We start from the raw sequence: 22,776 nt of genomic DNA, 5'->3' as shown, positions 1-22,776 counted from the left end.
TTCCTGTGAGGCTGGGCTGGGTTTATCCCATCCATGCCCTGATGAGGTGTGAACTGCTCCTGGAGAGTTTTTACCTGGGCTTGTTTTCAGCTTCATAACTGCATACATCAAATTACAACCTATAACAAAGCTCAGTGCATCATGAGCCTTCCGAAGACACCCAGCATGACAAACTTTGCATTGGATAAAGAAAAGGAGTACTTGTGGCACCTTAGAGACTAACCAATTTATTTGAGCATGAGCTTCCGTGAGCTACAGCTCACTTCATTGGATGCATCTGATGAAGTGAGCTGTAGCTCACGGAAGCTCATGCTCAAATAAATTGGTTAGTCTCTAAGGTGCCACAAGTACTCCTTTTCTTTTTGCCAATACAGACTAACACGGCTGTTACTCTGAAACTTTGCATTGGATACCACACAATCCTATTAGAAGGATGAAATGTGGGTGCAGTGTGTTTCCCTGAGGTACAGAGTGTCACACGGTGCATGAACCTTGTTCAGACTTCGGAGGAGTAAAACAGATGGAGTGTGGTAAGGTGGGTCCCCCTCACAGCAGCCTGGTGAACACTCAAGATGGGGCAGTCTGGTGACTATGCATTGGATAGCAGTTTGTAAACAGTAAAGGGCCCCAATAAGTATTTGACTTTTTTGATGTTAGATGGGGAAATAAAACAAGAAAACTTTTAAAAAGACTTGAATCCCTGAAGTACTTCAGCTCTTTTGTGGTCCCACTTTTTTAACATGAGCCATAGCCAGCCACCCTTACTGTGCCAGCTTAGACTGATGCAAAAAAGCTGTTTCTTTTGTTTTCACCTTTATTAGACTAAGGTTATTGCTTATTTTGATGGGCTGGCTCACCAGCCTTTATGAAACAATTTAGTGAATTTTTCTTACAGAAGTAGTGCAAACTTGTGCTGTAAATAGGAAACAGTTAACTGTAGCAGCAGCTACTGGAATCAGTGGCAATTCTCCCTAATCTCACGGGTCATGATGATCTGTGGCTCTTATAGTGAATAAGTGAATGAATGTTGCTGCTCATATTAGCCAGAGACTCTAGTAGGCTTGGTTTGGATCTCTTGCTTGCTGGCATTGTTACCTGGTGCCATAGTTTATGCCTCCTTGCACTGTCTTAGCAGGAGCCCTCTTCATGAGGAATTGATCCCAGCCTTCGCCTGCTGGCAGTTACAGCTTCTTCATGAGTCTTTGGTACAATAGGCAGCTGCCTGGCTAGATCATCTGATGCCTGCTCTTCTTGTTTCTTCATCAGAGGTTGAAAGGGATGCAAAAGCTATTTCACCCCTTCTAATGAGATTCATCTTGGTACTTTGGGTTGCTCAAGCCCCTCTATCAGCTCCTGTAAAGAGGCATGTATAGCCCACTTCCACTGGGAATACAAGGTAGGTTAACAGAGAGAGGCTGTAAAGTGAGAGCAGGGTGGGTGAGAAACAGGAAAGCAAAACAGTGCTTTCAGTCTGCAGACTTGCTTGAAAGCAGATCCACTCAGATGTGTCAAACAGGTGTACTTCTGGGAAATGAATATGGCTGTATCTGCACTATTTAAAATAGCTGTAACTGCAGTGATTCTACTTCCTTCAAAAGGTATGTTAAATGAAAAAAGGGGTTAATACATTGCTAGTCCTTTTTCATAGCTTCCTTCAGGTCATGGATTTGAAGTATAGTAAAAGTACACTGGTCAGTCCACATGACTTCTGATCAATAACTTTCAGTTATGAAATACTTGCTGTTATGTCTAACCCATTATGTTTTTCAGGGCTTTGTGAAGTAGATTTAATCAATACCAGTAGATGCTTTCACAAATGCTGAAACTGCATCAATTAGCCACAGGGTATTTCAAAACTGGAGGAACTGATGGTTTGTTTCCTGTGCCTCCCAACTTCTAAGTGCTGAAATAGTTAAACTTATGAGTCAGATTTAATCACAGTTGTGCCAAAAGTTCAAAAAGGAAAATGTGGAAGGTAAAATGAGCTGAACTGGCATTTTTACCCCAACATTGTACCTGTAAGCCTGATATGTTGTTTAAAGATTAACTTTATAGACTTCCGTACCCAGAAGTATGAAAAATCTTAGGGAACTCTTTTCATAGGCTTGATCTTTGCATTGAATAAAAGAGCAGCTAATCCCTTTTATTAAGTAACTTGAGAGGAGGGAATCTAAAATGTGAAATCTCACCTGCAGAAAACACTCAATATTGTAAAGGCCTTTCTATCTTTAGACACTTACAAAGACTTAATATTTTAATGCGGAAGGTTGAACTCAGTTAAAAAGCCAATAGGTGAAATCAGAGAGAAATAATCCAGTTCTTTATTTCTGGGAATCCTCATCCTGCACTCTGGGGGACCTAATTTATTCCCTGCTGGGGATAAGAATAGTGTTCTGTACAGAAAGCCAGCATCTTTAAATATAAGCCTGACTTTTAGTATAATAAGAGTCTTGTTAGCTGCATTTTTGCACTTAGTCATTAGTACAATGAACAATGTTGTGGTTACCTGGGAAAGAACTCAAATGCTGTCAGACGTCCAGTGAGCTCAGATTTAATGTATGAAACATACAGTGTTATGCACACAAGCATCTGTAGAAAGTACATGGGAGTATATGTAAGTAGCATAGCGTAGAAGTTCATACACCTCAGAAAAGCTTAATACTAAACAGAACTGCTTTACTACATTAGGCATAATACAAGCTCTTACTGACTGGCAGTTACACCTATGTGTGCAGTGACCACTAAATAGGCCTGTTTCTCTTCTATATAGAAGTAGTTTCGTAAGAGGTAGTGCAATTATAGGCAATTAAATTTGTCCTCAGTGGCTTAACTCTTCATTCAACCTCAAAATATCATTTGGGTAGCCACAGAGCTTAACTGCCCACTTCCTTTCTTAAATGGAAACTGTCTGAGTTGGGCCCAGAATTTGACCACAGCTTACTAGTTTGTATAGTCAGTAACGGTCAACACGTGTTTCCAAACCGAAATTTTCATCAGTCCACCACTCATCTGTAATTTTAGGGTTGCTCATAACAGTGTATGATAGACTAAGGAGTCTCAGCTCTTCCTGTGTAGTACACCTGTGGGAAAGATACTAGAGGGTCACACACTTAGTTGCTTGTGTAGGGTGAACTATACATCCAGTTGGAGAAAATTAAGCGGGGGTGGGTTTGGGGGTGTGTGTGAGAGAGAGAGCAGGGATTGCCAGAGAATCTTCTACCTGCAGCATGGAATAGGCACTCCATGGGCCTGTTTGTTTATGGTTTTTTAAAAACTCTTCCTTCCTTTTTTCCCCACGCCTAAGAGTGGAAATCAGGCTTTTCCCATTGATGCATAGAACACTCTGAAATTTTGGGATTGATCCAATGTGTGGCACAAAAAGCCTTCAGGCCAAAGCTCATGTGCTTGCCAAGGAGTCAGACTAGATCAAAGGTTTCAGAATAGCAGCCATGTTAGTCTGTATCGGCCAAAAGAACAGGAGTACTTGTGACACCTTAGAGACTAGATCAAAGGTCATTAACAAACTGTTAATGTGTGTTAGCATGGTGCATGTGGACAGTTAGAGTGCAGCAGGCTAATGGGGCAAAGATACCCAACCATTTAGTTCAAGGCAAGCTAAGGTGTGAATCGCTGCTGGAATGCCCTCCCCTCCCCTAGAGCAGTGCTTCTCAAGCTATCTGATGTGGGGGGCCGGCAATTTTTTTTTTTCCAATGTGTGTGCAGACCGGTAGCCGATGGCTCACGGACTGGAACCGGTCCACAAACCACCACTTTGAGTAGCACTACCCTAGAGCACCATCCATCTGAAGATATCAAAGCCTGAGAGAATTCACCCTTTCACTCTCCGGACCAACAAGAGACAAAAAAAGTAAGATTAGTCAGTTCCTGCTGCCTTGATCCCCCTCTGCCCCGAGCTTCCCCACCACCCAGGCTTGCAACCTCCACGTTGCCTTTTACTCCCCTACCCCCAGAATGCTATTGAATCCTGTTTTCCATCACTGCTAAACCCTGGTCCCTTGCCTTGGTCATCTCTCCCCGTGATTCCTGTAATTGTTGCCTCTGCAGCCTTGCTCCATCTCCCTTTGCTGCCCCTTGCCCAGCCAAAGAGTCACTCACTATTTCAGATCCCTGCACAGCTTCCCCTTGCTTTCTGCATCTAGGGCAGATTTCTCACCTGTAAGGCCCTACCCAGCTCTTCCTGTCTGTCTCCGTCCCCCACTTTGCTCAGCCCAAGCTTCCCTCCACACCATGCCTTCATATTCTTTCACCAACACCTTTATGCTGCCTTTCATGCCCCTGCCTTCTGTGGGGAACAGTCTCCATCTTTCTGTAGGTCACATCTCAATTCCTCCTTCATATTCCTCCCTACTGCAACTTCTGAGATTCCTGCACATATCCCTCGGTGTGCTCCGTAGGTCTGACCTGCTGACTGGATCATAGTCCTTGGGACAGGGACGTCTGTAGAAGCTGTCACTGGCACACTGCAATTCTGAACTTCTAGTACAAAGCTCTCTGCCACTCTGAAATGGAAAATGCTTTATTATGTAGGCTGAGCTGTATACCAATGAGAGAATAGCGTATTAAGCTAAGTGTAGGCAGGAGCAAGGGATGCCAGAGATTCCTCTGTCTACAGCACCAAATAGGTATTCTGGACCCAACCAACAGAAATCAAGGTATTCCAATTTGCTAGTTTTTCACGAGAATTCTACCCACACATGCTTAGAACAGTCCCTGAAATTTTGGAATTGAGTGATTGAATGCTGTAATGAAAAGTTGCCATGTTAAGCAAAGAGACTTCCATCAGGTTGAGTGTAGGGGCCTGACTTTAGTTGGCCAAACCCATTCATCCATCAGTGACTTATCCAGGGTGGTAGGTGTATGTGAAATAGCAAAAGGGAGACCAAAATCTTAAGTGTGTAGCTGTCTAATATCTACTACTGTTCTCAGCGATGAGATGAGCCAGGATTATTGTAGACTATAAGAAGCCAATAGGATTCAGTGAAGTAGAAAGAGCTTTAATATATGTATCTAAATGTTGGCTCTGATTTTGTTTGTAATCTCTCAGTATATAAACATACAGAATCTCAAGCTATGAAAGTAGGTTAATAAATTACTTTAAGTTAGTAGATCTCAAGCATTGCCAGGTAATATTTCCCTTTGCCAGTTGTGAGCAAGTTGCTCAGTGCAAGTTTGTCTGATTAGTTTTGTACATAATTGACTGTCAGACTTTTCTGCCATGTCCACTCTGTCAAGTGGCCTTAATATGGTAGTGGGAGTCAAAAATTCTCTTCCTTTCTCTGACCCTTATATGCTATGAGACAGTGTCACACATCTGTGTCTTATTTCCTCATCTGTAAAATGGATACCAGGCTCTGAAGGAATGTCGAGGACTAACATCTCTACAGTGATCCAACTATGGAAAGCCCTGAGGGGAAGGTTATAAGCGGGATGAAGACTCTTTGGCAGGGGTACCAGAGGAAAAAGTGTCCAGTTGCCAACCTTAAAATCAAGTACCACCTCCTGTTTAAAAATAACTGCACACAGGAAAACCTCTTCATTATCCCTTCTGCCCAAGAACTGTTGTGAGAATCCTGATGAACAAATGCATCTTGCATTTGATCCGAGTTTTGAAAGATGGGGATTCCAGTATTTCATGAGAGTCAGATCGGTAGGTGTGGCATGCTCCTGAGAAGGCCTAACCAGAGAACCTGCCCTTAGGGCTCAATTTTAGTTTAATGACTTATGGAAGTTCTTGACATCGGAAGTGAGCGCTAATCCTGACCCTCAGTGTCATTGGAAAATATTGCTGAATGTGAACTGTTGGAGACCCATTGCTATATTTTCACATTTCACGGAACTTAACGATCACAGGTTATTTATGGTCTTATCCCCCTTCTGTCTCTGTTCCTAGGTCGCAACAAACTGCCTAAGTGACATTTGCTGCCAAAAAAATCTTTAATACTAACTAGTAAATAATTATGTAGCCTATTATAGGAGGAGCTGGTAGTGTTGCTTGTAGTCAAGGTTGCTTAACAAGTTGTATCACAAGACCTTGTCAATTGCTTATAAGCTATACCAGGCTGAAACATCCCATGCTGGATGTCTGCCTTTGGCTGGATTTTTTTGGGAAAGGTGTGGGTGTGGGTTTTTTGTTGAAGCCATCCAGCCAGGTCATCCTATAACTAGGTTGGAGGGGGATGGAGGTAAATGCCCATGTCAAAAAATCTGTTTCATTGGGAAGCTGTAGTGCTTCCATGCTCTGGTGAAGGGACTTCAGATTTGGCAGGGGTATCACCCTGGAGTCAGATACACATTTTTCACATCCCTGTAAAGTGTCTAATTTGGCCAAAGTATAACCCTCTGAAAAATCAGCCAGCAAGTGTTTGCAGGCTTGTTAAAAGCTGGCAGCTAAATTCTCTGAAGATTCAGTCTTCACTGAACATGCTTATTCCCCCCCCTCTCCCCCAGCTCCCACATGTGACTGGTCTGCAAATACTTTATCCCCGCTGAGCAGGACTTTCCCTGTAATTGCTGCATCTGGCTGTTGAGAGCTATTGTGATGCCAGGCACCAGAACAGAGAGCAGGGAGACTCTTCTATTCCTTTTTTAAATTTTATTTATTTATTTTAAAGGAATGCTACTGATGTTGCTAAGTTAAGCACTCAAATTTTAGGACATGCTAGATGTAAGGTTCTCTCTGCAATCTTAATTTGTATGTATTATGATAGTCTCTTTAATTGGTCACACTTTTTCCACAGGACGGCTGCCTCATTTAGTGCACAGGATTGACTCTGCCCACTGAATGGGCAACTATTTAATATTTTAATTCTTGTCATTCAGTGTGTGGTCCCAGTCCTATTCATGTGCGGAATAGAAAGTTATTAATTGTATCATGGTCCAAGGTATTGATTTGAACACCCAAAAAACCAAACCCACCTGTGAGGCTTTTGGTTGAAGTGACTTGTCTCTTGTTGCATTATAACTCTTTTGCAGAGGCACAGATAGAATACTGTTTGCCACAGTGGCATTCAACTGCCTTTACAATGAGATTCTGCTTTCTGTTCCTGGAATCCCCTGTCTCATTCACTACACACCTTCCAACTTCCTGAGGCAGGGGTCATACAAACAACACAACTGTGATTCTTTCCCAGAGCACAGTCTATCCTGTGCACAAAATGAGACTTGTATCTTGAGGGGTGGCAGGTGAGGGAAAGTATGTGATCATGTAATTAAAGACTGTATCAATGCATCCAAATTTACAGCTTTAATTCTGGCATTTTCTAACTTTGAATGTTTGACTTCACACATCAGTGTTTAACCTTTTTTTGTTTAACTTAAGAGCAATGATGAGGAAAAACATTGACTCCTTTCCTCCTTTTTAAGGAAGGGTATTGGGGAATGTCATGACTCAGAACTTAGCAAGAAACTTCAACCTATTTTTGTCATTCTTCCCCTCCCCCCCGCATCAGTTGTTCATTTTGAAAGTGTAGTCACTTAGTGATCTATCTTTGTATTTCAGACAAACCTTCCTATTTTCAAATTAAAAGAGTCTACAGTCAGAAGAAGATACAGTGACTTTGAATGGCTGAGAAGTGAACTTGAAAGAGAAAGCAAGGTGAGTCAAATACTAAAAAGTAAATATACAAATCTACTTGGGAAAGCTTAATTATCACAACATATTAACCTTTAAATTCTCTACTGGGGTGCTGAAGACCATATAAAAGCTGTAGAGAGGCTTCAGGTTTTAACTCCAAATTTAAATGTCGTAATCTTACGGTCTGACACAAGTATAAAATCGCTTTTTCTATGTGGACTAACTTTCTTCATTGCTTCAGTGTAGGCAAACCAATTCCTTTTTCACAGCCTAAATGCAGTATTGCTTATTGAGGTGTGTCGGGAGGTGGTGAGGGGGTGTTAATCTGCTTGCAGGCTGGAGTTATGGTTACTTTTTTTTTTCTTTTAAATTGTTTTAGGTTGTGGTACCACCCTTACCTGGAAAAGCTCTCTTTCGTCAGCTTCCTTTTAGAGGAGATGATGGAATATTTGATGATTCATTTATAGAAGAAAGGAAGCAAGGTCTTGAGCAGTTTATAAACAAGTGAGTGAGTTTATTTCTTAGCTTATGAACAAATGAGTTTTATTAGCTCCTTTCCATCTTTTAGTGTTAAAAGGTGGCTACACCATGTTTTAGAACAATAAGCTAGATGCTCAAACCACAAGTTTTAAAACATAAAATGTTAATATCCAAATCTGATGATCATATCCGATATTCAGCATTTACTCATTCAGCCATTCTCATGTGTTGACCAGAGTTCTGTATGTTTTGCTTAGTTAATTTATGCAAATTAATACTGAAATTACAGCATTCAAAAAAGTTCTACTTGTATGATTCTTTCTGGAAAAAGGTACGTTCCGTCAGACAAACATTTTAAGCTTACAGACATTTTGTTTGATTGCAGAAGTGAGGTATTATCAGCTCATGTCATGGGGCACATTTTTCTTTTTTATGGTAAAATGTGTTCTTTTGAAACTGTAAAAACGCTACTTGATTGAGACAATCTGGTATATTCTATTTATTAAACTAAATATCAATTTGAAACAACCAGGTTGAATCAGGTTGTCTAAAAGCTAAAATAACCTAAAGGCTTATGCCAGGAAGCAGAGGTGGCCCAACTACTTTTTTTTTTCTTCCTCCCTCTCTCCATGTATTGACCCAAACAAAACTCTTTAAAGTAAATCTAAGCTTTCTAATACCATTTACTGTAAAGCAGACTTTCAAAGGCAGTCCAAAAAAGTACTAATTTGTAGGTGGGAGTGCTGTGGGGCTTTTGTAAAGTGTACCTCATCTGTTTTGAGAATCAGTGATGACTAAAATTAAAAAAAGAAATCTAGAAGTTATCATTCTGAAAGATAAGCATTTATAAAGGACAATAAACAATTACACTGGCATTTAATGTCATTGAGACCTAAACTGCATGAAAGTTTCAACTCTTGGGAGTAGCACAAATGTCTGACACTTTATGGCAGATTGGTTAATGGCTTGGTTTGCTCGGAGGCAAAATGTTCTATCCTCCCCCTCTCCCCCTTCCCCAGTATATGTATAGATTAGAATACTGCTTCAGAATTTAAACAGCTGAGGCTAGGAACTTTCAAATATGGCCTGTCAGTGAGGATAAAAGCTGAGGTAATACATTTTGACTTTGATGCCTTTAACAAAAGCATCTGCCAAATTCAGGTGTTCATACTCTTTGAAAAGTACAGAACTGAGTCTGTTTTAAATCTAGTTGAGATTGGGGCTATCAGAATTTTAAATTTGGGTTTGGACAGATCAAATATGTCCAAGGTACTTCAGTTTTTCTCTTAAGGAAACAGCACGGCTTCTTTTAATCAGGAGACATTTGGGAATGGGTACTGAAGACCCTCTTTTAAAAGCAAAACTATGAATACTTGCATGTCAGACAGGATAAACACATGTACTTGCTACACTAGATCTGGACAGTGAAAGGGTGTTTTGTATGTTTTAGAAATCTGGACTTCATGGACATAAACATAACCCTACTAATGATGCTACTAGGATAACATGACTTAAAACCTGCAACCGCTAGGTTCTTGAGGCAGGCACCCCTACAAAAATTATTCTAAGGATAGCATTGAATAATAAGTGCTACTTCCCTATCCAGGTATCTTACTACTAAAATGCCTTGCATCATGTCTCAAAGCTCATTTAATCTGTCTAGCAGAGTGTACCAAGGAAATAAACTTGAGAAGGAGATCGCAAATGGCTTATCTGCAGCTTAATGTTTTGTGCTATGGATACGTAGTAAGGCTAAAAGTACCTCTTACGCTTTGTTGAACAAACAAAAGGTGAAGAATAGAATTCTATAGCAAGTCACCTATCTGGAAAAAATGCATTCTAAGTTTGTAAGTGGTATGTTGAGTGTGATATGTTGAATGTCACATTGACTACATATGCCTTGGAAAAATCTAGCTTGTTTCATTCTAACCTGCTCCAAATGAACTTGCTCTTTACATTTAATTTACAGCCTCTTCCAAAAGTAACATATATCCAGGTACAAAAGACAGCTAATCCAACTGCAAGTAGAGTACACTGTTGATGCCCATAAACTTGCTGGAAAAGTTTAAATCCATCTTGAATAGTTAACAATATATTCTGAAATTGTAGAACAAATTATTCAAGTCAGCTTCCCTTCTTTTGAAAGATAAAAGCAGATTTTTAATGCAGTTATTGATGCCTCTTGAGTACAGCTGGAACAGCAGCCATTACTGTGTAAAACTCCTGATTGCTCTGAACTTGTTGATTCAAGTTTAACATATCCTACTTTAATGAAAAGAGCTGTTTCAGGTAATAGCGTGTGCTGTGGCTTAACAGAGAACGACAGTGGTGAACCTTGAGAGTTGGACCCTGGTCCTCTACGTTGTAAAGCAGATCCAAATATTAGCGTTACTGAAAAGTACTAAAAAACAAATCACCGCATTCCCGAATTCTCTTGCAGCTAAGGTTGAGTGTTTCAGGGGAGTCTTGCTAGCACCCAGAGAGCACGCTTTCCTTACCAGAATTCTATACTTAAGTCTAAATGAGTAGTTAAGGTGTTGGCTTAATGATTATCTACTGGCACCTTCATCAGGTCGCACTGCTATCCACACTTTTGACTGCTGGATGCTTGAATACAGAGTTTTCTGGTAGCCTATGTCTGCACAGGTGCGTAATTTAAAGAACCAACTAAATGACAGCAGTGTAACTTGACTGAATTACTTGCAGCCATTCAGGATTGTGGCTGGGTTAACCTTGAGGTTGATAGTACCATCTTTGCACAATGCAGTTCTGACACCAATTTTGTTGTACCAATAAAATAAAAACCATCAGGATCTTATTAAAAGGGGAAAAAAGGCAAAATACCACATTTATTGTGAATATAGAAAGAATCATAGTAAGCAGTTATAGCTGTAACATTACACACACACGTACGTACGTACATACGTACGTACCTACGTTCTGCAAGGTTATCATAGTTACCAGCCTTAGAGTTGCTCATGCCAAGCCACTGGCCAAGTGGCCTGGACATGAGCAGGGAGCAGGGCCTTGTCTGATGCTCCTGGAAGTTGGTTTGCAGAATCAGACCCCTAAGTTCTCACTTTTTAGAGTCTGTTTTTATAGGAATTTCTTCCTATGCCAGTCTATGGGAATTGCTTCATCATGCTGTTGCTGATTCAATCAGCGGATAGCACATTCCTGACAGCTCCATGCTGCTAGATGTTATCTTGTTCTTTGGTTCTCCCATTCTTGAGGCTGTTGGGTGGATTCCAGTCTGCCCTCCGGGGGTCCTCTGGTTATTTCCACTTGACGCCTTCTTCAGCCAATGGACACTGGATTCTTAGGCTGGCACCTCCCTGATCATTCAGTTATTATCCACACCAAGCATCCATCCACATACATCCTCTATCTCTATTTTAATCACAATTGTTAATACAACAAAAGGGCGGGGAGTCTCTGGGTGCTGTTTCTGTTACAGAATATTGCTTTGAGTCTCTCTGTGTGAATTGCTTTGAGAACAGACTGTCTTAGAATGTACTAATGCAATCAGCAGCTTGCAAGTTTCACACCTAGAGGGAGAGAAACAGTACCAAAACCAAGAGACCTCTTAATTAGTAATGCCCTGGAATTTAAACTATGGGGAATCACACTCATACAGAACTTCTTTAATATGATCCAACAATTTGGGACACAGCATTCTGTGCCATACTTGCATCAAGACTGACTAGTTTCACCAGTGTGCACAGTGCAAACATCAACAGCGATGATGCAGCCTGTGCTGATTTAGTATTTACACAAAAATTCAAGGGCAAGAACAAAGTGCCTGGTCCAGGTTGCATCTTACTCTGGATGATCTGATGTTGAGCTGTCACACCTTTAACTCTTCCTTCTCCAGCTTGGTGGAAAGACTTTCCCATCCTCCATATAAGAGCAGGGTGACTAAGACTGCTATTGCTAAAGAAAGGATTGTCAAATTCCTTGCACAGTGCACCAGAAATGTAAGGCTTGATGCTAGGACTTGTCTGGTAAAGTCTGTGGCCAAACTGAAGCTGCCAAGATAACAGCTTTTGCTGGCAGGTTAGCTGACCTACATAGCCAAAAGTCACTTCAAAATGTGGAAGGATTGCTCTGGTCAAGAATCTTTACAGAGAACAGAGCCAAGAGCTGTGGAAGGTCTTTTGAGGGCATTGACCTCCCATGACATCAAGTTGCTAGCATGCAGTGGAAAGTGCTGTTATCAAAAGTGTCTTGCTGTATGGGCTGGCAAATGTCTGGCTTCCACTCAGATCCAGAAGAAGCTTTGACTAAACTTTGATTCCAGAAGAACGTGTTCAAAAAGTACAGGCCGTTTTACAGGAGGTGAAAGACTAAGTCCTCTATAATCTCAAACGATCAATAAAATCAATCTATAATCGTCAAAACTCAGATAGGCAAAGTAAGAAATGCTGCCTCACTTATTACTTTGGTATAAGGATATTTACTTTGTATATTTGGACATGTGATGTTGACAGTTTGTTTTAACAGATTTGAAAAGTTAAAGCTTTATAACCTCTATTAATTAGTCTGATCCTCCCCATAATTTTCCACACAGTGAAAACTTTATTGATGATGCTTAAAACCCATAATTTTGTGCTACTGTGAAAATGTAAATAAAATTTAAATGTTGAAATATTAAAAAAACTGCAGAGCCTAGTCATGTTATAGGTCATCTGCCTTATGCTGGATCTTTTGAATTTCTATCAATTCAAAGAAAAGTTTAAAGATGGTCATTCTGAGGACTCATTCCTTTCCAAGAGAAAAGGGGAATCGGAGCCTTCTGATTCCTGCATGCACGTTCTGACCACAGAATGAATCTCCAGTTTTCAGTAGAACAGAAGTGCTAATCTTGGTCTGGAGTCAGTGTTGCTCAGTAATGGTGGCCTAGTTGCACAGACTCTGAGTAACATGTTCCCTGACATGAATGATTGGGATGGATTACACTACTGTGGAAGGTACCCTAAGATTGACTGATTCTTAGATATGTCTACCCTGCAATAAAACACCCACAGCTGGCCCATGCCCACTGACTTGGGCTCAGAGGGGTTGGGCTGTGGGGCTATAGAATTGCAATATAATCATTCAGGTGTAGGCTAGAGTCTGGGCCTACAACCCCCTCCCCTCCCCAGGGCACAGGCTCCAGCCTGAGCCCAAATATCTACTCTGCAATTTTATAGCCCCTCAGCCCAAGTCAGCTGGCACAGACCAGCCATGGGTGTTTTATTGCAGTGTAGACTTTAATCCCTACTGGACTAGAAGAATGCCTACATGCGCTGCTAGAACTTACTCCAAAGCAAAAAACCTTCCTACATCAGGGTGGGATCAAGTATGTCTGAGGACTTGCCTGAGCCAGTGAATCAGTCCTTGTTACAAACTTTGGATTTGGCCTTATTTTTATGGTACCAGATTGACTGACTGGTCTGTGCAACCGCTGTAATGTGGAGATAATTTAATAAATTAACAAATGAATATGCCTTGCTGTAATCTAGCTGCTTTCCCTCAATGTTTTAAAGACACCTGACTCACTGGAGAACATCCTGTCATGTACCTCCAATATATGGTATAAACACAAATATCCCAGGGGTCAGGATGGGAAATTGAAGAAATACGTGAAGTCTCATTCTTGCGTAATGTGTTGCATTTTAGGTGTATACATTTCTTATCTGGGGTTGGGGATTTAAGTGTCTTCAGGTTAAGAACCTGAAGGGGGTTTTAGCAAAATGTATTAAGCTTTTGTTTCACTATTTGTCTGGAACTAACTTTTTCTTTTCTTCCTAGAGTTGCTGGCCACCCTCTAGCACAGAATGAACGCTGTCTTCACATGTTTTTACAAGATGAAGTAATAGACAAAAGCTACACGCCATCCAAAATAAGACATGCCTGAATGCTCTAAATATACACCTCAGAATAAATGTTAGTGATTAATACACATGGTTTAAGAGTTTATAGTTAAGCATGCTGCAGATACTGGCACAATAAGCCTCCACTATACTAACGTGAGTATGCTGCTCAGTCTTTGCATTAATTTTATGGCAGTAAAGAACTAATTTGCTTTAGCTAAATCACTCCATGAATCTCTTACGATTATACTAGCATTAAAGCTATTTAGAGTCCATCCACACTAGTGATGGAGTCCTTTCCACTCTTGTCTGCAGTGACCCTAACAGTTTACTGAGTTGGCCTTACTTGAACTAGCACTATTCCAGTGTCACATGTTCACTTGCATTTGATTAAATCACTTGACTGTTTCTTGTTAAAATAACTACTATATTATCTGTTTAACTTTTGTGTAGAGAACTGAGGCACTCTTTCAAATATCCCCATGTGTAAGATAGACACTTCTGCAATTGTCTTGAAGCTTGTAAAACACTTTATACTGAAAAATGAGGGAATTATCTTTATATTCTGTAAAAAGAAAAATCAAATTTATATACTAAAATCATTTGTCAAAAGTTGTTTTGAAATAAAAGTGAAAATGCACTTCCAGTGAGTCTGTTGCTCTGATACTGACATTGAGTTGGGGAGGGAGAGAAATGTTTTCTTCCCTTACATTCCTTCACCTCCTGAGCAAGTTGGCTCACCTCAGATACAGTATAAATTTGATAGTCTTTCCACTTCTGGTGATATCACATACTGCTAGCCAGTAATAAGTTACAAGTTCTTGCATTACAATAGTGCACCCGTAACAAGGTTGTGGCTCAGAATGTATGAAAGTGAGTAAAAGGTCACCTGTAGAAAACCTAGCCAATTTGAATTGCAGAGTTGGTCACTGGCTCTAGATGCAATCTCTACATTGCATCTGCCGCTTACAAGAGAATGGGAGGGAGCAATGTTTCTTACAAGGTTTTCACTATCGCTGGACTTTCCTTGGAAAGGAGGATGAGTTGTGATCAAACTGAAGATGGAAGCCAGTTCATAGTTGGATACAACTAGCATGCTTACTTCTTGTACTGAACTTGCCCAGAAAAAAATAGTTAGTTCTCTTAGTAATGTAAAAGGAACCTGTTTGAAACAAACAGAACTGTATGATAGAAATATATTTAACAAGTTAATGACATGCAAGCTGGTGAATCATGAGTTCTTAAACCCTGCAATTCTTTGACGGGCTCAAAAATACTACAATATCTTACCTTGGCAGCTTGGACTAGAGTAGGGGCTGGTTGCTACAATCTAGGAATAAATCTGAATTTTATATACTAAGAATTGCCTATTAGGGAGTCATTTGACAGAACAGCATTGGTGGTTCTCATTCTTTTTAAGTGTTGCACAACTTCCGTTTTTATGTAAATGAATTCTTAATCTTGGTTTGCTGAAGACTGAGTCCAAGAAAAGCCATGAGCTTCAAGTAATACTCTGGACAGTTGCAACAGAATGAGAATACTGACTCAGCTGTACATAGTTGACTTTTTAGTATAAAGACCCAATTTGTGTACATACAATCAAACTGCAATGCTTGCTGAAAACACTCAATATCAATCCAAATGCTAACACCTGCAGTCAAATGTACTACAGTGTTCTAAGAACACCGAATGGGTTTGTAGTGGCTTTGATTTTTTTTTAAAAAAAAAATCTGCATGGTTGCTGTTCCTTATGCTCCCTCTCTGAAGCCCCTGGACATTCTTTTAGTTGCAGAGTCATCTGTCTATAGAACATTTACAAGTTGGGCTGTTTATGAACAGCTGTTGTATCACTACATTATGGAGCCCCCTACTGGGAGTGAGTTGCATTCGTCTCACATTCCCCTCCCCATCCTTCCAAGATGCTGGGGGCCCTCGTCTGACATTGCTCAAGACTTTGTGGCGCTTCAGAGGCTGAATCCATAGAATGTGTCACTCAGTTGCTTCCTTGCTTATAAGTTGTTTCTACATGTAGATCACTGGATTCTATTCTAGTAGTCTTTAATACTGGATGCATATTACTAGTAGCTGTCAAACTTTGTTTTCAAGTATGGTCAGTTGAGATCCCAAAGGAGTTTAGTTGAACTCCTATTCAGTGTAGTAAAATGTTTACTCTTAAGCTGTTTAAGATGCATGTTAAGATGTCAGTGTTACTCACCTTAAAATCTGTTAAAGTGTATGTGTTGCTCACGCAAGGGGGCTGTTCATAGATAATGTCTAAAAGCCCCTCAACAGACTCTTGTGCCCATCTAAGGGATCTTTAGGGAGCTGTTGAAAGCTCTGTCTTGTTCCCCTCGCTGCACAAAGGTCTTCCTAAAGCTTTGCGGTGCTCTCCCAGTGGTTTAGGGGGCCAGCCTGTTAGAGCAGAGCCTCTATATTCTGTCTCTATTCCCTTTTTATTGGGGGTCTGGTTGCCTTACATGTGGAAGGAAACTGGGATGGAATTGATGCGCTGGGCTTGTCTGAGTCCAGAAGAAAAAGCTGGAGGCTTGAGCTGAAATAAGAACAGAGGCAAAGTGACCCCTATGATCTCATGGAAACACTAACGAATCTCTACCCTTTCTATCACAGCCCCCTGGTGCTTTAACTCTCAGCGCTCTCATCTGGGACCTGTCAAGGCCACTGTCCCAATCCAAAGAAGGACCTTGTCCATTCCATGCCTACTGTCATTTTAAAGCCTACCTATATATGAGGGCCCTGGCCATGTTTCATGCCCAGAAGTATGGTGTTTCTCTGTGCTATATAATCCCAAATACAGCCAGGGGAAAAGTCCATCCTTGTCTCCCCATCTCCTGGCACATAAGGTCTTCTGGGGTGGAGGACAACCCCTTTACTCTGTTGAAGAGCATCGTAGCTGAGCCCCTTTCCCTACTGCCTGAGAGGGTGCAGGAAGTAATGGGGAAGGTGACTGAGTTTGAGTTTTGGCTAAACCCGCCTTGGAGGTGACTGGAGGCAGCACCTCTACAACAGCTACCTGCCCTGCAAGATGAGTTATTTAGAGGCATGCTGCCCTAAGAGCTGAGTTAATTTGTTGTGGCCCCTGCAACCTCCAGTACTGCCTCACCTTCCCATCTACTCTGCCTGAAGCTGAATCATTCTCAAGGCAGTCACTTCCTTCTGGGGCCACCATCTCTCTTCTCCTCACCTGTGTGTGTGTGTGTCTCCTGGCCAAGGGCCTCCTGGTCCCCAAGAGAATCATCAGAGTCACAACAGAGAAGGGGGAAGCGCTGAGTGATTTGGGGATGGGAAAGAGCAAAGAAGCCCTTGAGTGGGAGGAAAGACACTTTCCTTATGTGCCCCAGAACTCCACAATTAATCAGGTTTTATGTACAAAAATAAGCAAGGGCCAAATTCAGCTCTCCTTTACAATTGCCTTCTCAATAATATTGCACAGGTTTTTGTGAGAATGGAATTTGGTCCCTTAAGTATTTTTATACACCAAACCTGCTGAGTTAGAGTACAAATATATGGTAATGTGGCATTGAGAGTGCCATTCTGTCATCTAAACACTTCTGAATATTGCAATGCAGATTTAAACATAATTATCAGGTGCGAGACCATAGCCATCTTAAAATACAGTTGTGATTTTCCCAAAGTATTTGATTTTCCTCAGATGACCATAACATTTTTACAAAGAAGGATCTCAGGAGAAGTTGTAATGAAAGCAGACTGGGTTTGGGTAAGCTTCTGCTGTGCTGCTTTAGGTTTGGACTCTGGTAAGTTACACTGTTTTTCTTTTCAAAGGGGAATTGTTTAACGCTTTTAGAGGAAAACGGCAATGAACATAAAGTATAGAATAGTATCCGGTACGAAACTGCAGAAAAACCTGAGTGTCTCTGGATTAAGTTTAGAAGTGTGTGCAACAAGAGTGATGTAGTGGTGGGAGTCTGCTATAGACCACCGGACCAGGGGGATGAGGTGGATGAGGCTTTCTTCCGGCAGCTCACGGAAGCTACTAGATCGCATGCCCTGATTCTCATGGGTGACTTTAATTTTCCTGATACCTGCTGGGAGAGCAATACAGCGGTGCATAGACAATCCAGGAAGTTTTTGGAAAGCGTAGGGGACAATTTCCTGGCGCAAGTGCTAGAGGAGCCAACTAGGGGGGGTGCTTTTCTTGACCTGCTGCTCACAAACCGGGTAGAATTAGTGGGGGAAGCAAAAGTGGATGGGAATCTGGGAGGCAGTGACCATGAGTTGGTTGAGTTCAGGATCCTGACGCAGGGAACAAAGGTAAGCAGCAGGATACGGACCCTGGACTTCAGGAAAGCAGACTTCGACTCCCTCAGGGAACGGATGGCCAGGATCCCCTGGGGGACTAACTTGAAGGGGAAAGGAGTCCAGGAGAGCTGGCTGTATTTCAAGGAATCCCTGTTGAGGTTACAGGGACAAACCATCCCGATGAGTCGAAAGAATAGTAAATATGGCAGGCGACCAACTTGGCTTAATGGTGAAATCCTAGCGGATCTTAAACATAAAAAAGAAGCTTACAAGAAGTGGAAGGTTGGACATATGACCAGGGAAGAGTATAAAAATATTGCTCGGGCATGTAGGAATGTTATCAGGAGGGCCAAATCGCACCTGGAGCTGCAGCTAGCCAGAGATGTCAAGAGTAACAAGAAGGGTTTCTTCAGGTATGTTGGCAACAAGAAGAAAGCCAAGGAATGTGTGGGCCCCTTACTGAATGAGGGAGGCAACCTAGTGACAGAGGATGTGGAAAAAGCTAATGTACTCAATGCTTTTTTTGCCTCTGTTTTCACTAACAAGGTCAGCTCCCAGACTGCTGCGCTGGGCATCACAAAATGCGGAAGAGATGGCCAGCCCTCTGTGGAGATAGAGGCGGTTAGGGACTATTTAGAAAAGCTGGACGTGCACAAGTCCATGGGGCCGGACGAGTTGCATCCGAGAGTGCTGAAGGAATTGGCGGCTGTGATTGCAGAGCCACTGGCCATTATCTTTGAAAACTCGTGGTGAACCGGGGAAGTCCCGGATGACTGGAAAAAGGCTAATGTAGTGCCAATCTTTAAAAAAGGGAAGAAGGAAGATCCTGGGAACTACAGGCCAGTCAGCCTCACCTCAGTCCCTGGAAAAATCATGGAGCAGGTCCTCAAAGAATCAATCCTGAAGCACTTGCATGAGAGGAAAGTGATCAGGAACAGCCAGCATGGATTCACCAAGGGAAGGTCATGCCTGACTAATCTAATCGCCTTTTATGATGAGATTACTGGTTCTGTGGATGAAGGGAAAGCAGTGGATGTATTGTTTCTTGACTTTAGCAAAGCTTTTGACACGGTCTCCCATAGTATTCTTGTCAGCAAGTTAAGGAAGTATGGGCTGGATGAATGCACTATAAGGTGGGTAGAAAGCTGGCTAAATTGTCGGGCTCAACGGGTAGTGATCAATGGCTCCATGTCTAGTTGGCAGCCGGTATCAAGTGGAGTGCCCCAAGGGTCGGTCCTGGGGCCGGTTTTATTCAATATCTTCATAAATGATCTGGAAGATGGTGTGGATTGCACTCTCAGCAAATTTGCGGATGATACTAAACTGGGAGGAGTGGTAGATACGCTGGAGGGGAGGGATAGGATACAGAAGGACCTAGACCAATTGGAAGATTGGGCCAAAAGGAATCTGATGAGGTTCAATAAGGATAAGTGCAGGGTCCTGCACTTAGGACGGAAGAACCCAATGCACAGCTACAGACTAGGGACCGAATGGCTAGGCAGCAGTTCTGCAGAAAAGGACCTAGGGGTGACAGTGGACGAGAAGCTGGATATGAGTCAGCAGTGTGCCCTTGTTGCCAAGAAGGCCAATGGCATTTTGGGATGTATAAGTAGGGGCATAGCGAGCAGATCGAGGGACGTGATCGTTCCCCTCTATTCGACATTGGTGAGGCCTCATCTGGAGTACTGTGTCCAGTTTTGGGCCCCACACTTCAAGAAGGATGTGGATAAATTGGAGAGAGTCCAGCGAAGGGCAACAAAAATGATTAGGGGACTGGAACACATGAGTTATGAGGAGAGGCTGAGGGAGCTGGGATTGTTTAGCCTGCAGAAGAGAAGAATGAGGGGGGATTTGATAGCTGCTTTCAACTACCTGAAAGGGGGTTCCAAAGAGGATGGCTCTAGACTGTTCTCAATGGTAGCAGATGACAGAACGAGGAGTAATGGTCTCAAGTTGCAGTGGGGGAGGTTTAGATTGGATATTAGGAAAAACTTTTTCACTAAGAGGGTGGTGAAACACTGGAATGCGTTACCTAGGGAGGTGGTAGAATCTCCTTCCTTAGAGGTTTTTAAGGTCAGGCTTGACAAAGCCCTGGCTGGGATGATTTAACTGGGAATTGGTCCTGCTTTGAGCAGGGGGTTGGACTAGATGACCTTCTGGGATCCCTTCCAACCCTGATATTCTATGATTCTATGATTCTAACTGCAGCTCCTTTTCATGCGTATTGTTTAGATGCTTCTTACAAATTAGGAGCACAACTTTCTGAATACTTTAAAAAAAAAAGTTACTTGTGCATGAGTCCCTACTCAGTTTTCTGTTGCACAATTATTTAAAAAATTTAGAAGTTGCAGTAAAACATGCCTATTTTTTCTCTAATACTATGAAACCGTAACTCAATAAAGTGGTGTGTAGGTGCTTTATTATTTAAATAGTGCATAGAAGACTTTGTAAATTTCCTTAGTTTTTCAAAACTTCATTTAACATTAGTTACGGTTGCTCTGATCAATAAACTATACCATAAATTAGGAAATACGAAGTCAAGGATTTAAAGGTTGCAAAGTCAAGCATGCTCAAGTTAGAAAATGCCAGAATGAATGTTGCTCATGCAACCATAACTCTCCGCCCTCCCACTGCCACCTTTGTATTCATTATGATACAGTCTTTAATTACATGATCTCATATCATTACAAGGGAACACTGGTTCAGTCAGTGCATTGGATCAATCTGCTCTGGGGATGAATCAAGATTGTGTGTGTGTGTGTGTGTGTGTGTGTATACACACACACACACACACACACACAGAAAGATTCTTGTCTAGTTTATTGTAGAAGTTGAAACATTTGTAGTAAATGAGATGGGACTGCAGGGAGAAAGGGTGGTCTCATAGGGCATTTACATGCCACCCTAGAAACCTAGATTCTATCCTTGCTTCTGCTCAGAGTTCCTATGTGACATTGGGTAATTCACTTACACCATACCTTTCACAGATACACTTCTGCATGTAATTTAAAGGATCTATTGTAATGCATACTCATAACAGAGCCAAATTAAGGTTGCCTGGGCAACATTAATTCTGGCATTTCCAAATTTGTGAGTGCTTGACTTTACTATCTTTAATTCTTAACTTTTTATTTCCTATTTTTAGGGTTTAGGTTATTGATGAGAGAAACCTAATAATAAAAAAAAGTTTGTAAATTCAGAGTGCAATTCCAAAATTTTGGATCCTTCTATCCTACTAAGAAGGCTGGCTTCTCTGTCTCCCTAATTACTAGAAAACTAATACTATAGAGCTGGAAAGCCTCAGCACCCCCAAACAGAGGAGTAGTCTTGTATACTTCGATTTGGCTGCCTTGAATAGGCTGCCATGCAAAAAACTTAAACTGAACATCTGGGAAACAGACGAAATCTTAGCCCCACTGAAGTAAATAGATGTTTTTGCCAGGATTTCACCCATGGTCTTTGTTCCTTGACATGGTTTATGTAAACCTCTATATCAAATTTCTAATGTGTATATTCTCTTCATTCACTGATCACCATATGGTTACAGTGCCTTTCCTTCATTTCTACATTTCTGCCTTTTCTGTTCCCACTGCCAGTTTCTTTCTTGCGTTCTGGGAATTACATTATCTGATCTTTGGATTGTTGATATAATTGCACACCTAAAAGTCATTTTAATTGGGGGGAAGTGGTGTGCCCCTCCATCCCATCAACAGTGCCTTGTTAGCTGTCTGGTTAGTTGTTGACCATTTTAACATGGAACAAAAGAATTGTCCAGGTAACTTAAACCCATGATCCACTGAGTCCAGTACTCTGTCTTCAGAAGAGGTCCATGCCAGCTGCTTCAGAGAAAGATTAAAGAAACCCTGCGGTAGGCAAGATCACTGAATACATCCAATGAAGTGAGCTGTAGCTCATGAAAGCTTATGCTCAAATAAATTTGTTAGTCTCTAAGGTGCCACAAGTACTCCTTATATTTGAAGAATGTTTCTGTTGTCTGGCAAGCAGTGTACAGTATTATCTGGAGGAAACTAATCCAGGAACTGAGGGAGAGAAGTGAAAGAAACAAAGGAAGGATTGTTTAAATTCAATATATTTTTATTCTTTGTAAATACAATGAGTACAACTTTTTAACTTCACAAATCAGTTAATCCACTTTGTACAAGAAAAGTTTTACTCATTCTATGATAGTTCAAGTGCTGATTTTTCTCAGTGCTAGTTCCTAATAACAAATCAAAATTTGAAAAGTACAGCAGCTATCTTTAAATGTGTTTTCTACATTTTTCATAAGTAGTCTTATATCAAATAAGCAGCTTATAATGTGTCTGTGTGAGAGAGATCAAAGCTTTAATTAAACCAGAAGCTTTCTAAAAAGGCATTGGAGAGTCTTGGAGACTATTAGCATTGTATCAATTGACCATCTTTATTTCTTCATAATTAAGTTCTTTTCATTGTCTTTTGTAAGTTGGTTCACCTTTCTGCATCTCATTGACAAAGAGTTTGGCCACCATTGCCTTTGGTTTCAGCACTATGCCAATGGGACAGCGATCAGCTCACTGAATCAATCATCTC

The 22,776-nt window shown here is 41.3% G+C and overlaps 1 protein-coding gene across 3 annotated transcripts in view; it reads left to right on the top strand.

Annotated features, from left to right (window-relative positions):
• The window catches only part of SNX3 (sorting nexin 3), a 34,289-nt gene extending 19,714 nt beyond the window's left edge, over positions 1–14,575 (top strand). For all 3 annotated transcript variants that reach the window (XM_073336942.1, XM_073336940.1, XM_073336941.1), the window contains 3 exons: positions 7,520–7,615; positions 7,974–8,098; positions 13,868–14,575. In XM_073336942.1, the coding sequence (XP_073193043.1) occupies positions 7,520–7,615; positions 7,974–8,098; positions 13,868–13,973 (327 nt within the window). In that variant the 3' untranslated portion in view covers positions 13,974–14,575. The remainder of the gene's footprint in view (positions 1–7,519; positions 7,616–7,973; positions 8,099–13,867) is intronic.
• The last annotated feature ends 8,201 nt before the right edge of the window (positions 14,576–22,776 follow it).

The sequence above is a fragment of the Lepidochelys kempii genome, chromosome 3 (genome assembly GCF_965140265.1).
Source record: "Lepidochelys kempii isolate rLepKem1 chromosome 3, rLepKem1.hap2, whole genome shotgun sequence".
Taxonomy (NCBI): domain Eukaryota; kingdom Metazoa; phylum Chordata; order Testudines; family Cheloniidae; genus Lepidochelys; species Lepidochelys kempii.
This window is presented reverse-complemented; position numbering and strand designations above follow the sequence as displayed.